The following is a 14,117-nucleotide window of genomic DNA, read 5'->3' as shown; positions in this document are numbered from 1 at the left end:
ACTCATACATAGACAAACATATATAGGTACACTCAAACTCACTTTCATACACAAATACACACTCTCTCACACGCACACATGCACAAAGAGATTCATAACCTCTCTCACACATACAAATATATTTACACACAAACACATACGTAAACACTCTCACACACAACATTTTCACTCTCTCTCTCTCACCCAATCTCACACACACACACACACACACACACTCAGTTTGCTGCATTAGCCTCTGGATCAGGATCCTGGGGGAGGTTTGTTGAGGGCTTCTGAGCACCACACCCTGCGCTTCACCGCAGCTCTTTTGGCTTCTCAATGACGGCCTGTTCTGGATCACAAACCCTGATTCAGAGCTTGATTCAGCACTTTTCTTTTCTCAGGGAAACGGCATTAAAACACAGCGCAGCGCCGAGCAGATCAGATTATGATGACGCTTCACAGAGACTCACAGTGGCCTTTTCATGATCACTACATTCGAACATTTTCACTCTTAATCTTTGCAGTGCTCCATTTTCTCTTTTTACCTTTCAGTTTAATTTTGTCCGTGTGTGTTTATGTGCGTGCGTGCGTGCGTGTGTGTGTGTGTTTTCTGAACACAGCTGAAATAATACACTCACCGGTCACTTAATTAGGTACATCTTACTAGTACCGGGTTGGACCCCCTTTTGCATTCAGAACTGCATTAATCCTTTGTGGTGTAGATTCACCAAGGTACTGGAAATATTCCTCAAGAGATTTTGCTCCATATTGACATGATAGCATCACACAGTTGCTGCAGATTTGTCAGCTGCACATCCATGATGCGAATCTCCCGTTCCACCACATCTCAAAGGTGCTCTATTGGATTGAGAGCTGGTGACTGTGGATGTGCTGCTGTAGTCCATCCACCTCAAGGTTCAACATGTTGTGCGTTTAGAGATGCTCTTCTGCAGACCTCGGTTGTAACAAGTGGTTATTTGAGTTACTGTTGCTTTTCCATCAGCTGGAGCCAGTCTGGCCATTCTCCTCTGACCTCAGGCACAACTGCCGCTCACTGGATATTTTCTCTTTTTCGGACCATTCTCTGTAAAGCCTCGAGATGGTTGTGCGTGAAAATCCCAGTAGATCATTAGTTTCTGAAATATAGATGCTAACATTCTGATGCTTGGTTTGAACTGCAGCAGATCGTCTTGACCATGTCTACCTGCCTAAATGCATTGATTTGCTGCCATGTGATTGGCTGATTAGAAATTTGCCTTAACAAGCAGTTGGACAGGTGTACCTAATAAAGTGGCCGGTGAGTGTATCACAGGGCTGTACAGCGTTATACTCTACTTGATTTTGTTCACATCAGGCCTCTTTAAAGAAACATTACTGGTTAATGTTAAATATTGCAGATGAACACTGGACTCATAAATCAGCATTAGGTTGTTTCAACACACATTTATATTATTAATTGGTTTTATTATGATTTTTATATTGTACAATATGGACAAACCCAACTGCTGGGTTAAATTTCAGAAATCTGACTCAACGATTGGATTTGTCCATTCAAATTTATATATATATAAAAAAAACAGCTTTTTTTGAGCGTTTTAGTCAGTTTGTTGTATTAATGTCATTTTTATTTATTTTTTTATCTCATTTTCCCAGTTTTATTTGTTAATTTTATTTTAGGTTAATTACAAATTTTTAACTTTAGTTTTATTTACATTATAGCATTAAGTTAAAGTAAACTAATTTAAAATTGTATACAGCTTTTTATTGCATTTATTTTGTATTTGTCATTTATATTCATTTTTTTATGTATCAAAAATATTTTCTTAATTTGTTAATTTTATTGTAGTTTCATTTACTTTCTAACATTGAGTTAAAGTAATATAAACATCTTAATGCACTTTTTATTTATTTTATTGCATTTATTATGTATTTGTTATTTTTACTAATTTTTTACATATCTAAGAAGATTTTCTTAATTTTATTTCTTAATTTTACTTTAAGATTTTAAGATTTTTTTCTTAATACATTTTTATTAAACACTTTATGTTTATTGTTTTATTAATTTTTATTTTAGTTTTTGTCCCTGGATCATGTGCTTTTATCATTACATTAGTGTTTTATATTTGATTTAGCTTTATTATAATATTTAAATACAATATTTTGTGTTTTATTAATTTTTATTTTAGTGTTTTATATTTGATTTAGCTTTATTATAATATTTAAATACAATATTTTGTGTTTTATTAATTTTTATTTTAGTGTTTTATATTTGATTTAGCTTTATTATAATATTTAAATACAATATTTTGTGTTTTATTAATTTTTATTTTAGTGTTTTATATTTGATTTAGCTTTATTATAATATTTAAATACAATATTTTGTGTTTTATTAATTTTTATTTTAGTGTTTTATATTTGATTTAGCTTTATTATAATATTTAAATACAATATTTTGTGTTTTATTAATTTTTATTTTAGTGTTTTATATTTGATTTAGCTTTATTATAATATTTAAATACAATATTTTGTGTTTTATTTTTATTTTAGTGTTTTATATTTGATTTAGCTTTATTATAATATTTAAATACAATATTTTGTGTTTTATTAATTTTTATTTTAGTTTTTTATATTTGATTTAGCTTTATTATAATATTTAAATACAATATTTTGTGTTTTATTAATTTTTATTTTAGTTTTTGTCCCTTGATCATGTGCTTTTATCCTTACATTAGTGTTTTATATTTGATTTAGCTTTATTATAATATTTAAATACAATATTTTGTGTTTTATTAATTTTTATTTTAGTGTTTTATATTTGATTTAGCTTTATTATAATATTTAAATACAATATTTTGTGTTTTATTAATTTTTATTTTAGTTTTTTATATTTGATTTAGCTTTATTATAATATTTAAATACAATATTTTGTGTTTTATTAATTTTTATTTTAGTTTTTGTCCCTTGATCATGTGCTTTTATCCTTACATTAGTGTTTTATATTTGATTTAGCTTTATTATAATATTTAAATACAATATTTTGTGTTTTATTAATTTTTATTTTAGTGTTTTATATTTGATTTAGCTTTATTATAATATTTAAATACAATATTTTGTGTTTTATTAATTTTTATTTTAGTTTTTTATATTTGATTTAGCTTTATTATAATATTTAAATACAATATTTTGTGTTTTATTAATTTTTATTTTAGTTTTTGTCCCTTGATCATGTGCTTTTATCCTTACATTAGTGTTTTATATTTGATTTAGCTTTATTATAATATTTAAATACAATATTTTGTGTTTTATTAATTTTTATTTTAGTGTTTTATATTTGATTCAGCTTTATTATAATATTTAAATACAATATTTTGTGTTTTATTAATTTTTATTTTAGTGTTTTATATTTGATTTAGCTTTATTATAATATTTAAATACAATATTTTGTGTTTTATTAATTTTTATTTTAGTGTTTTATATTTGATTTAGCTTTATTATAATATTTAAATACAATATTTTGTGTTTTATTAATTTTTATTTTAGTGTTTTATATTTAATTTAGCTTTATTATAATATTTAAATACAATATTTTGTGTTTTATTAATTTTTATTTTAGTGTTTTATATTTAATTTAGCTTTATTATAATACCAATATTTTTAGTGTTTTTTTTTCATCTGTCAGACACATTTTATGTTAGCTAGACTTCAGTTAAATTTTAATTAATGGACATTTCTAACAGTTTTAGCTACCAACAATTCTTGAAATCAAGTTTAAAATCCTTTTAGCTAAAATATGTCAGTTTGAGATCATTTTCAGCTTGCAGTTATTCACTACTGACGTAGTTCCTGTTTTTCTGTCATGCATCATTTACCATGTTTATGCTTGTAAATGTGGATGTACTGGATGTAAAGTAGAGTACACAGTTTTGGGCTTTTTTTGGATGAAAATTCTAAATGTTGTCCAGCAGTACATATTATCACAAATTATACCTGCAACTCTCCTTCATAGATGACCAGCACGACATCAGAGGCAACTATTTAATCAAAATGTGAGAAGCATTAAAGAGAGTAGCAAATGAGAAAGGGCCTGGTTACAGCCAAGCGGCAACCTCCCGCTCTCCCCCGGGAAGCCAATACGGAAGTAACTGAAACTGCAATTCATCAAAATTCCTCTAGTCCTGGCTCCATAATAAAGCAAATTGCAATTGAGCCCACTGTTAGAATGGCCAACTTTACAGCAGAAAAAAAGGTGTTTACAGCCTGGTACAAAGAACGATTTTGGTTCATATAGCTATTATTACCCTCCATGACAACTGTGAGGGGGGTGAATTTTTTTATAACTCATCCATTTCCTTTATATTAGGTTATATTAAATTTGCATAATTAAGGGCGTGGCCACTTGAGTGACAGCTAGGTCTCGCTGGTCACCGTCACTTCACCTCAGCTGAATCCGGCTGATTAGCCACTGATCTCGGCATATTCATCGTATTTTTGTTTTGTTTTATGTGGCTTTACACAGTCAGCTGCCTTTTGGACTTATTTCTTACAATTATCAGATGATATGGGATGCTGTGTGCACTTAATTGTGCTCACAAACCATTCATGTGGCCTCGTTTCCCATGTGAGTAAAGTTATATACTTATATACTATCTCTATAAATGTATTTGTTTTATTTAAGATCATTTATCATTAATATTTTTCTTTAGACCCATAATGCACTCCAGAATTTGCCAGATTGATTAGCTGTAGGCTCTAGATCAGTCATCTGAAGCGTTATCATACAGTGTTATGCTGGAGTTCATCAATATTCTTGCATTTACTAACACAGACTATATTTGAAGTGTTTGGAAGTAATTCGCGTTTTCCTCCTGTAGAAAAACGTCATAAGAACAATGTTTAGTGGCTCAATGTATTACTACAGTGTTTTCAAAAGTCTTAAACACTTTATTGATATAGTGTACAAACAAGCACATGTGGTCAGAACACAAACGAGTCGCAGGTAATAAAGTATCAAGCGTTTCTCCCAAAGTAAAGTCTGTCTGCCAGGTCTAAGCAAAGTGCCAGCAGCAGGGGCGTCGCTAGACCCAATTCACTGGGGCACGTGCCCCAGTGAAAATCTCCAGTGCCCCAGTAAATGCATTGAGATATGATTTACTTCATATGCAAGTGTGTTTATTAAGAGAGGTAATTCCTAAATGAAGACGTTATTCTCTATGTGCAACTGAACCAACGCTGGTGAAAGCAATGTGTTTAATCAAAAAGCAAACTGACGCATCTCCGCGTGTGCGCAAAGAACACGCGCGCTTCGCGCTCGCGCTTCTGAGAATCCCGGTAGTTAATATGCGCGCCAAAAAAGCAGGCTGCTTGTTACGCGCCGCTCATGCGTTGTAAAACCAGCTTAACAGCCTTTTTTAGGTAAGACTTAACAAACCTAATTATCTGCCGTGTGTCAAGTCTACAACAGATAATTCTATAACACATCTTTTTTTATGTATTTTATTGACTTGTCTATAGAATTTCACTCAAATTAAATTAATATTTATGCAAAAGTAATTTCTTAAATGATCTCAGCATATCACTCCAGTTGTCTTAACATTGTTTTCCAGTTACATTTAAGATTATTTTGAAGAATAATTGTATAATAATAAGAATACTTTTATTTATAATAAATATAATATACATAAAAGTATTCTTATTATTATACAATTATTCTTCAAAATATGGTGAATAATAGTGTATTTATGGGGGGGGGGGGGGGTGGGAACGTGCCCCAGTAGAGCTTTATGTTTAGCAACGCCCCTGGCCAGCAGATATCTGTAGCTCCGCTCACTCTCCGCCTCTTTGCCCTTGTTTGGTATCCCGCCGTGGCTGCGATGACGCGCGAACAAAATGGCGACGGTTGGCCGCGCCTACTTGTAGCTTCTTTTGCAGTGTTCAGAAACCTATGGGTGACGTCACGGATACTACATCCATATATTTTACAGTCTATGGTTACAGCTTGTATTAGGATGCAATTTTAGTTTTTTTTTAGGCAGGTGCTAGTGGGGATGTCTAGGTGTCGGGGGTGAGGTGTCCGAATAACACAGATAAGTAAATGTACCATGCACCGGGTTTCAGGCAGCTGCTGTGATTGTATACTATACCAAAGTTGGCAATCCGGGGGTGTTATAGACTGTACCAAAACGCTGAGGACCGGGTGTTTGGGGTTGTTTGAAATTACGGAAGTTTTCTAGGGGGAAAAAAAAACAAAACGGGATGGTGGCGGGAGATCAGTCTGAACTACGGGAGACATCCGGGAAAAAACGGCAGTGTTGGCAGGTATGAACTAACAACTGCTCTCTAATAACTTGTCAATCTAATTAACCAAAAGTTAAGCCTTTGAAATGCAGTCATGGCTGAATACTAGTATCTAGGAAAATATTACGCACCGTTATGGCAAAGACAAAATAAATTGGTTGGTAAGAATTAGTTATTAAAGCTATAATGTTTTAAACATGTTGTAAAAATGTTCTCTGTTAATTAGGGCTTGGGAAATGTTTGAAAAAGAATCAAAAGTTCACAGGATGGCTAATAGTTTATCCTTTAAAGGTATGTTTCCAAGTCTTGCTTTCTAATAAATCTGGCACTGTATGAATGTTTGGCTCTGTGACGAATAGCTCCAGTTCCTCTGTTGCAGTCGCTTTGCATGAAAGTGTCTAATAATGTCAAACGCAAAATAAATAAATAAATAAATAATAATAAAGTTGCAGTTTTTGCATCTCAATGAAACAGAATAAACTTCAAAATGAGCACTGCATAGTCTTCATTGTATATTATTTAATCTTTATTAAAGTTACAAAACATTTCTTGTGGCTGGATGTTTTAAAATGTGAAATATTGAAATGTTCACACAGTCACAGGCCTTAAAGGGACAGTTTACTTTAAGACTAATATACTGATACTAACATCTAAAAAACGTTTATTTGGTTCCATGGAGACTTTACATTTCATTGAAAAAAATAAAAAATAACCCAACTTTGGGTTTGCCTATTCGACCCAACAACCCAACATTTTTTTTAGAGTGTAGCTTCCCAAAAATAGGCCTTCTGGAATAAAATCTCATTTAAATTTGGTAAAAATACACCACTGCATGACTTCTAATTACAAACACTGGCTTTGAAATGAAAGCATTGTGGGATTGGAAGACTGCGTGTGTGGTTTGACAGCATTCCCATAATGCTCTCTGTGCCAGTGATGTGACGGGGATGATTTTCTTTCCACCCTTAAATGAGTATGAATGCGTCTTGTGACTGGCCTAACACAAAAAGGAGAAAAATCAGGCTGCAAAATTAAAGGGATAGTTCACTCAAATGAATAATTATTTACTATTTTACTCACCCTCAGGTGATTCCAAAGAAGATATTTTGAAGAATGTTGCAAAGCTGTAACCATTGCCTTCCATAGTATGTTTTTCCAACTAATATTTTTAGAAAAGAAGATAATTTGAAGAATGTTGCATACCTATAAATATTGACTTCCATTGTATGTTTTTCCTACTAATATTCTAGAAAAGAAGATATTTTGAAGAATGTTGCAAAGTTGTAACCATTGCCTTCCAAAGTATGTGTTTTTCCTACTAATATTTTTAGAAAAGCTATTTTGAAGAATGTTGCAAAACTGTAACCATTGACTTCTATAGTATGTGTTTTTCCTACTAATATTCTAGAAAAGAAGATATTTTGAAGAATGTTGCAAAGTTGTAACCACTGACTTCTATAGTATGTGTTTTTCCTACTAATGTTTTAGAAAAGAAGATATTTTGAAGAATGTTGCAAAACTGTAACCACTGACTTCCATTGTAATTGTTTTCCTAATATTTTAGAAAAGAAGCTATTTTGAAGAATGTTGCAAAGCTGTAACCATTGACTTCTATAATATGTTTTTACTAATATATTTAGAAAAGAAGCTATTTTGAAGAATGTTGCAAACCTGTAACCATTGTCATCTATAGGATTTGTTTTTCCTAATATTTTTAGAAAATAAGCTATTTTGAAGAATGTTGCACAACTGTAACCACTGCCTTCCAAAGTATGTTTTTCCTAATAATGTTTGTAGAAAAGAAGCTATTTTGAAGAATGTTATATGCCAAAAAGTCAATCCAACATTTTTTTTTGTTACTTTAATGTGATTTAATAAAAAGTTAATCAGTTTTCAACAACATTTTTATTATACAAAGTTATACTTATTTATTCTTTAGTCAGTTTGATTGATATAAGTTGAAATGACTAGAAAAGTCCATTTGATTTAACAAAACAATTTAACTGAGGATGTAAACCGAGTCTTTTTCATAAGATAAAACGCTGTTCCTCAAAACATAGTGAGCACCCTACCTAGAAAGCATTTCTGTGTGAATGGAAACCAGTTTTGGGCAAATTAAAATGACTTTTCACAGACATATATCTGAATAATGCAATACTTCTCACTAAACATGAGATGTGTGTACCACCAAAACTGTGTGGTTCCTTTAAACAAGATCAAGTGATACATTTCTGTACACGCTAGTAGACTGTACTAGGTAGGCAACTAGCTAGGATTTGTGATACAACCACTGTTTAACTTTGTAGAATATGCGCGGTAACAGAAACTAACATTAAACTGAGATCATGTATTTAAATTGTTTTTGATAGTTTTCAGGTTCTCAGATTATCCTTAGTCAATATTATATAATGTCATTATCAATATTATTACTGATCTCAATAAATAAAGCAAGGAAAATGAACAAATTAAACTAATTAGAAGTCATGCTAGTATAATATCTTGTGTCTGGCTGTATTAAAAGTCTGCACTGTAATAAGTTATATGACAAAAAGCCAAACCAACAACTGATTTTATGTTACTTTAACTTATTTTAACTACTTTTAGTTGTACAAACTCTAACATTGTAGTCAGTTTGATTGATATGAGTTTAAATGACTAGAAAAGTTAAGTTAATTCATAAACAAATAAATTAAGTGAGGATTAAAACTGAGTCTATTCACCACGATATAAAACACTGTTTCTCGAAATATAGAGAGCACCCTACCTAGAAAGCATTTGTGTGTATGGAAACCAGTTTTGGTCTAATTGAAACGACTTTTCGTAGACATATACCTGAATAATACATTACTTCATGATTCTTCAAACATGAGATTGGCCAAAACTGTGTGTGTTATTTCCCTTTAAAAGCCATAACAGACCAGGTAATACATTTCTAGACACCCTAGTAGTCTATACTAGGTAGGCATCTCACTAGAATTTGTGACACATTCACTGTTTGACTTCGTAGGATACACCTGGCAGAAAAAACGAACGTTAAACTGAGAAAATGTTTTTAAATTGTGTTTTTGTTAGTTTTTTGGTTCTCAGATTATCCTTAGTCATTATTATATAATTTAATTATCTTTATTATTAGAGATCTAATTAAATAAAGGAAGGAAAATTAACGAATAAAAGTAATTAGAAGTCATGCTAGTATAATATCTTGTGTCTGGCTGTATTAAAAGTCTGCACTGTAATAAGTTATATGACAAAAAGCCAAACCAACAAATGATTTTATGTTACTTTAACTTATTTTAACTACTTTTTTAGTTATACAAAGTTTCATTTAATTGTGTACACTGTAAAAAAGTCATTGCTGCCTTACATTTCTTTTAGTTGAACCAAAATAACCGTTTTAGGCATCTCAACTTACATCAATTAAACTGACTAAAATGTTAAGTTAAACTTTGTATAACTTAAAAAAAAAGTCTGAAACCTGTTTAACTTATTAGAATAGGTTAAAGCAACATAAAAATATTTGTTGTCTTGAATTTTTGTCGTTAAATTCTTTACAGTGTAGTCAGTTTGATTGCTATAAGCTGAAATGACTAGAAAAGTTCATTTGATTCAACAACAACAACAAAATTAAGACAGTGTCCATTCACCGGGAGATAAAACGCAGTTCCTCGAAATATAGTGAGCACCCTGTAGAAAGCATGTGTATGTGTGGGAAATCAGTTTTGGTCTAATTGAAACGACTTTTCTTAGACATATACCTGAATAATATAATACTTCTCGATTAATTGTCCAAAACTATGTGTTATTTCCCTTTAAAAGTCATAACAGACCAAGTGATACGTTTCTAGACATCCTAGTAGTCTATACTAGGTAGGCAACTTGCTAGAATTTGTGACACATCCACTGTTTGACTTCGTAGGATACGCGTGGCAGAAAAAACTAACGTTAAACTGATGACAAAAAACGGTTTCTGTAAATCATTGCGTCGACAGACAGATAGACAGACAGATAATAATAAGATAGATAGATAGATAGATAGATAGATAGATAGATAGATAGATAGATAGATAGATAGATAGATAGATAGATAGATAGATAGATAGATAGATTCATTAGTTTTTACCTGTAATGAAAGAGCAGTAGAAGAGCAGAATCGCGCAAAACGCAACATGTCCATATCTGCCCATATCCTTCATATGACAACCGTTAAAACTTTAGCCTGAAATAATCGAGTCCTTCTTCCGTTGCTTCAGACTTAAATATAGAAACAAAAGTCCAGTGTGCGTGACAGTCGCCCTTGGGTCGGCGGAGATGAATTCAGATGGCAGCTTTTCTTCTTAATTTTCCAGCGTGACAGAAATAATCCAGTCAGATGATCATCAGAACTGTAAAGAGAGTTTTAACGTTCATTCACTCGCACTGCTGCTAACCGAGAACGAGCTGAGGACTCGCGGCGCGCTCCAGTGGCGGTGGGCGGGGCCGCGCCGCGGTGACGCGCGCACACAACAGCTGGAGCGCGGAATGCGAAACTTGCAGTATGGGGGTTTGTGCAATGCCGACATAAAAGAAATAATATCAGGCTGGTTTTAGATATGATTGATTACAATCCCTTTATCGAGGATGATAGTTTTTATTCATTGATTTTTATAAAGCTTTTGATACGGTGATTCATAGAATATTTTTAAAAGTTATGAAATCCTTTGGTTTTGGAGATTTGTGTTTGAAAGCAGTTAGAACATTGTATACTGGGTGTAATAGTTCTGTCAAACTTGTGCATGGTACCTCTCAAAGTCTTGATATTCATTGTGGCATTAGACAAAGTTGCCCTCTCTCTCCTTTTTTATTTTTATTAAGTTACTCAAGTTTTAGCTCTGCATTTTAGAAGAAGTCAATTTAATGGCATCACTGCTTTAGGAGTCAAGATGATACAGCATTTATTTATTTTTTGAAGAACAGATTTGAGGTAAGAAAAAATGTACTGAAAACAGTTTCAGAAGCGATTAGATTAGGAAATCCTTGTGAAAACATTTTTATTGAAAATTTGGAATTAAAACAACGGTGTAACAATAAGGTTATAACTTCTTTGTCTCTACCTACAGCAAGACATTTATGGCTTTCATTATTTGCTATTATTTAAAGCTTGGAAGCTGACAAATAAGTTTCGCATAAATAACTAAATTCAATTCAATTCAATTCAATGTACCTTTATTTGTATAGCGCTTACACAATGTAGATTGTGTCAAAGCAGCTTCACATAAAAGGTCACAGTAAATAGGAACAGTGTAGTTCAGTTTGTAGTGTTTAAGTTCAGTTCAGTTGAGCTCAGTTCAGTGTGGTTTAATAATCACTACTGAGAGTCCAAATATTGAAGAGCAAATCCAACGATGCGCAGCTCTACAGATCCTGAACCATGCAAGCCAGTGGCGACAGCGGAGAGGGAAAAAAAACTTCACTAAATGGCAAAGTGAAAAAAAAAACCTTGAGAGAAACCAGGCTCAGTTGGGCACGACCATTTTAATTTCTCCGCTGGCCAAACGTCTTGTGCAGAACTGCAGTCTCAGTGGCGGAGGCTGGAAGCTGGCCTCAGCGAAGACTCGTCTGTCTCTGGAGCGTATTAAAGAAGAATTAAAGAAGTGTCTTACAAAATATTTCATAGAATTTATGTTTTACATAAAAACCTGTTTTGGAACGATTCAAACTTTTGTGGTGAAGAAAAAAACTATTTTGCATCTTTTTTTTCATTGCATTTACTCAAGAATATTTAGCTAAGATTTGGAATTGTTTATTAACAAAAAAAAGAAATGTAGTATAGGATAGACATTTGTTTATTTGATGTACTGTTTTATTCTGATAATGAGAACTTGAATCGTAATGGGCAACATGTTTTTTTTTATGTGTTTATGTTATAAGTAAAATACCACACACTCTCAGAAATAAAGGTAGGCAAGCGGTCACTGGGGTGGTACATTTTCGAAAGGTACAAATTTGTACCTAAAAGGTCCATATTAATACCTCAAAGGTACATATTAGTACCTCAAAGGTACATATTAGTACCTAAAAAGTACGAAATTGTTCCTCTTAAATTTTTAGGTACTATTATATACTTTTGAGGTACTAATATGAACCCTTCAGGTACAAATGTGTACCTTTTGAAAAGGTACCACCCCAGTGACCGCTTTCCTACCTTTATTTCTGAGAGTGTATACTGTACATGATAAAGAGTAGGCTCAATGTAAACCAAACTCTTCCCATTTTATGAATGACTTCAAATTATATGTAAATCTTCGAGAACAACCACAAAACAAAAAAGCACTGAAAACATGTAATTTCATGTAAATGTATATTTTTTTTATAATTTCTCTTTCAGAAAACTATTTAATTATGTAATACCTCTTGTTCTTGTGGCATTGAATTAATAATATAAAGGAATGTGAAACTTATTGTGTATATAACATTGAAAGCAAAAGGTTTTGTTAATTTAAAAACAGAGCATTTACATAAAGGTGATTAGATTTTCTCAAAAAGTGGACCTGTTTGCAGAGCTTGGCGATTTGAGTCTCTTTTGTAAAAATAAAAAGTACATTTGGAAAGTTCATAGATAACAAAAATAGCCTAATTAGTATTCAAATTAACTTGAACATGGGCCACTTTTGGTGCTTGAAACCTTTTTATTGGTATTTTTTTCTTTTAAGAATAAGGTCCAAGATTCAGAATAATAGTTGGGCTATACTTGTAGTGAACGACGACTTGGCTTCCATCATATTGTGTTTTCTTTAACAGCTGGATGTTGGACTCATGAACAATTATTGTTTGGATTTATTGGAAGCCTTCTTTGGTGCATTATTTTCACAATTTATGATGGCACAGCAGTCAAAATAAGACAAATGAGCTCATGTATGGGACAATACTGGACCTTTTATCTGATTTGTCGCTAACCAAATTTTAACATGAAACTAAAAAGAACGAAAAGTAAGTGATCTAATTGTTGCTAGAGTTCCATTCTCTAGCGGCTTACACTGAAAATACCGGCTGACTGAATTTACTTGTTTTGAGAGGAATAATACAATCCCCTCTTTCACCACCTCTAGTTGCAGTCGTTCTAATATTCACAAACTGATTTAGTGGTGAAGTCGGGTTATGTAAAGCCTTAAAACATTAAACAGATATGTACATATTTTATTAAATTTTCCCAACTAAGCAGGTTGTATTTCTTTAATATTGAATAATGGTGAAATTGAACTGATTTCTTATCAAGGGTTTTTATAGATTGTTTGTATAAGGATTCAAGTGGTTTCAAAGTAGTAATGCTGGCTTGGGACCAAGTGGTTAAACAATAAGTAATATGAGAAATGATCATGGGGTGATAATAGATTAGGGCAGCCTCACATGACCTGATGATCTGATCACGAATAAATCTAAAATTTGCTACACTGAATCTGACCCAGGTACAAACCCTTTTAACCTGTGAGTTAAATGATAGTTTTGAATCAAACAAAACACCAAGGTACTTGTACTCAGATACAACTTGTAACCTTTCCCCTGATACAAATACATCTGGTACTACACTTAACCCATTATTTTTAGAAAAGAACACATGCACATTTATGCAACCTTTAATTGGTTATTTCTTCTGTTGAACATTAAAGTAGAAAAAAAACCTGAAAACCATCCACAGAAAACAAATATTATGGATGACAATGATTCTCCGGGTGCTCCGGTTCACCCCACAGTCTAAACATGTGCTGTAGATGAATTGAATAAACTAAATTGGCCGTAGTGTATGTGTGTGAATGGGTATGCATGAATGTTTCCCAATACTGGGTTGCAGCTGGAAGGGCATCCGA

The 14,117-nt window shown here is 32.3% G+C and overlaps 1 protein-coding gene across 1 annotated transcript in view; it reads right to left on the bottom strand.

The window, feature by feature from the left end:
- LOC130247470 (serine-rich adhesin for platelets) overlaps positions 1-10,741 on the bottom strand; it is a 47,580-nt gene extending 36,839 nt beyond the window's left edge. Inside the window, exon 1 of the mRNA XM_056480703.1 lies at positions 10,397-10,741. Coding sequence (XP_056336678.1) covers positions 10,397-10,469 — 73 coding nt within the window. The 5' untranslated portion in view covers positions 10,470-10,741. The remainder of the gene's footprint in view (positions 1-10,396) is intronic.
- Between the last annotated feature and the right edge of the window lie 3,376 nt (positions 10,742-14,117).

This window comes from Danio aesculapii, chromosome 20, assembly GCF_903798145.1.
Source record: "Danio aesculapii chromosome 20, fDanAes4.1, whole genome shotgun sequence".
In the NCBI taxonomy this organism is placed as follows: domain Eukaryota; kingdom Metazoa; phylum Chordata; class Actinopteri; order Cypriniformes; family Danionidae; genus Danio; species Danio aesculapii.
This window is presented reverse-complemented; position numbering and strand designations above follow the sequence as displayed.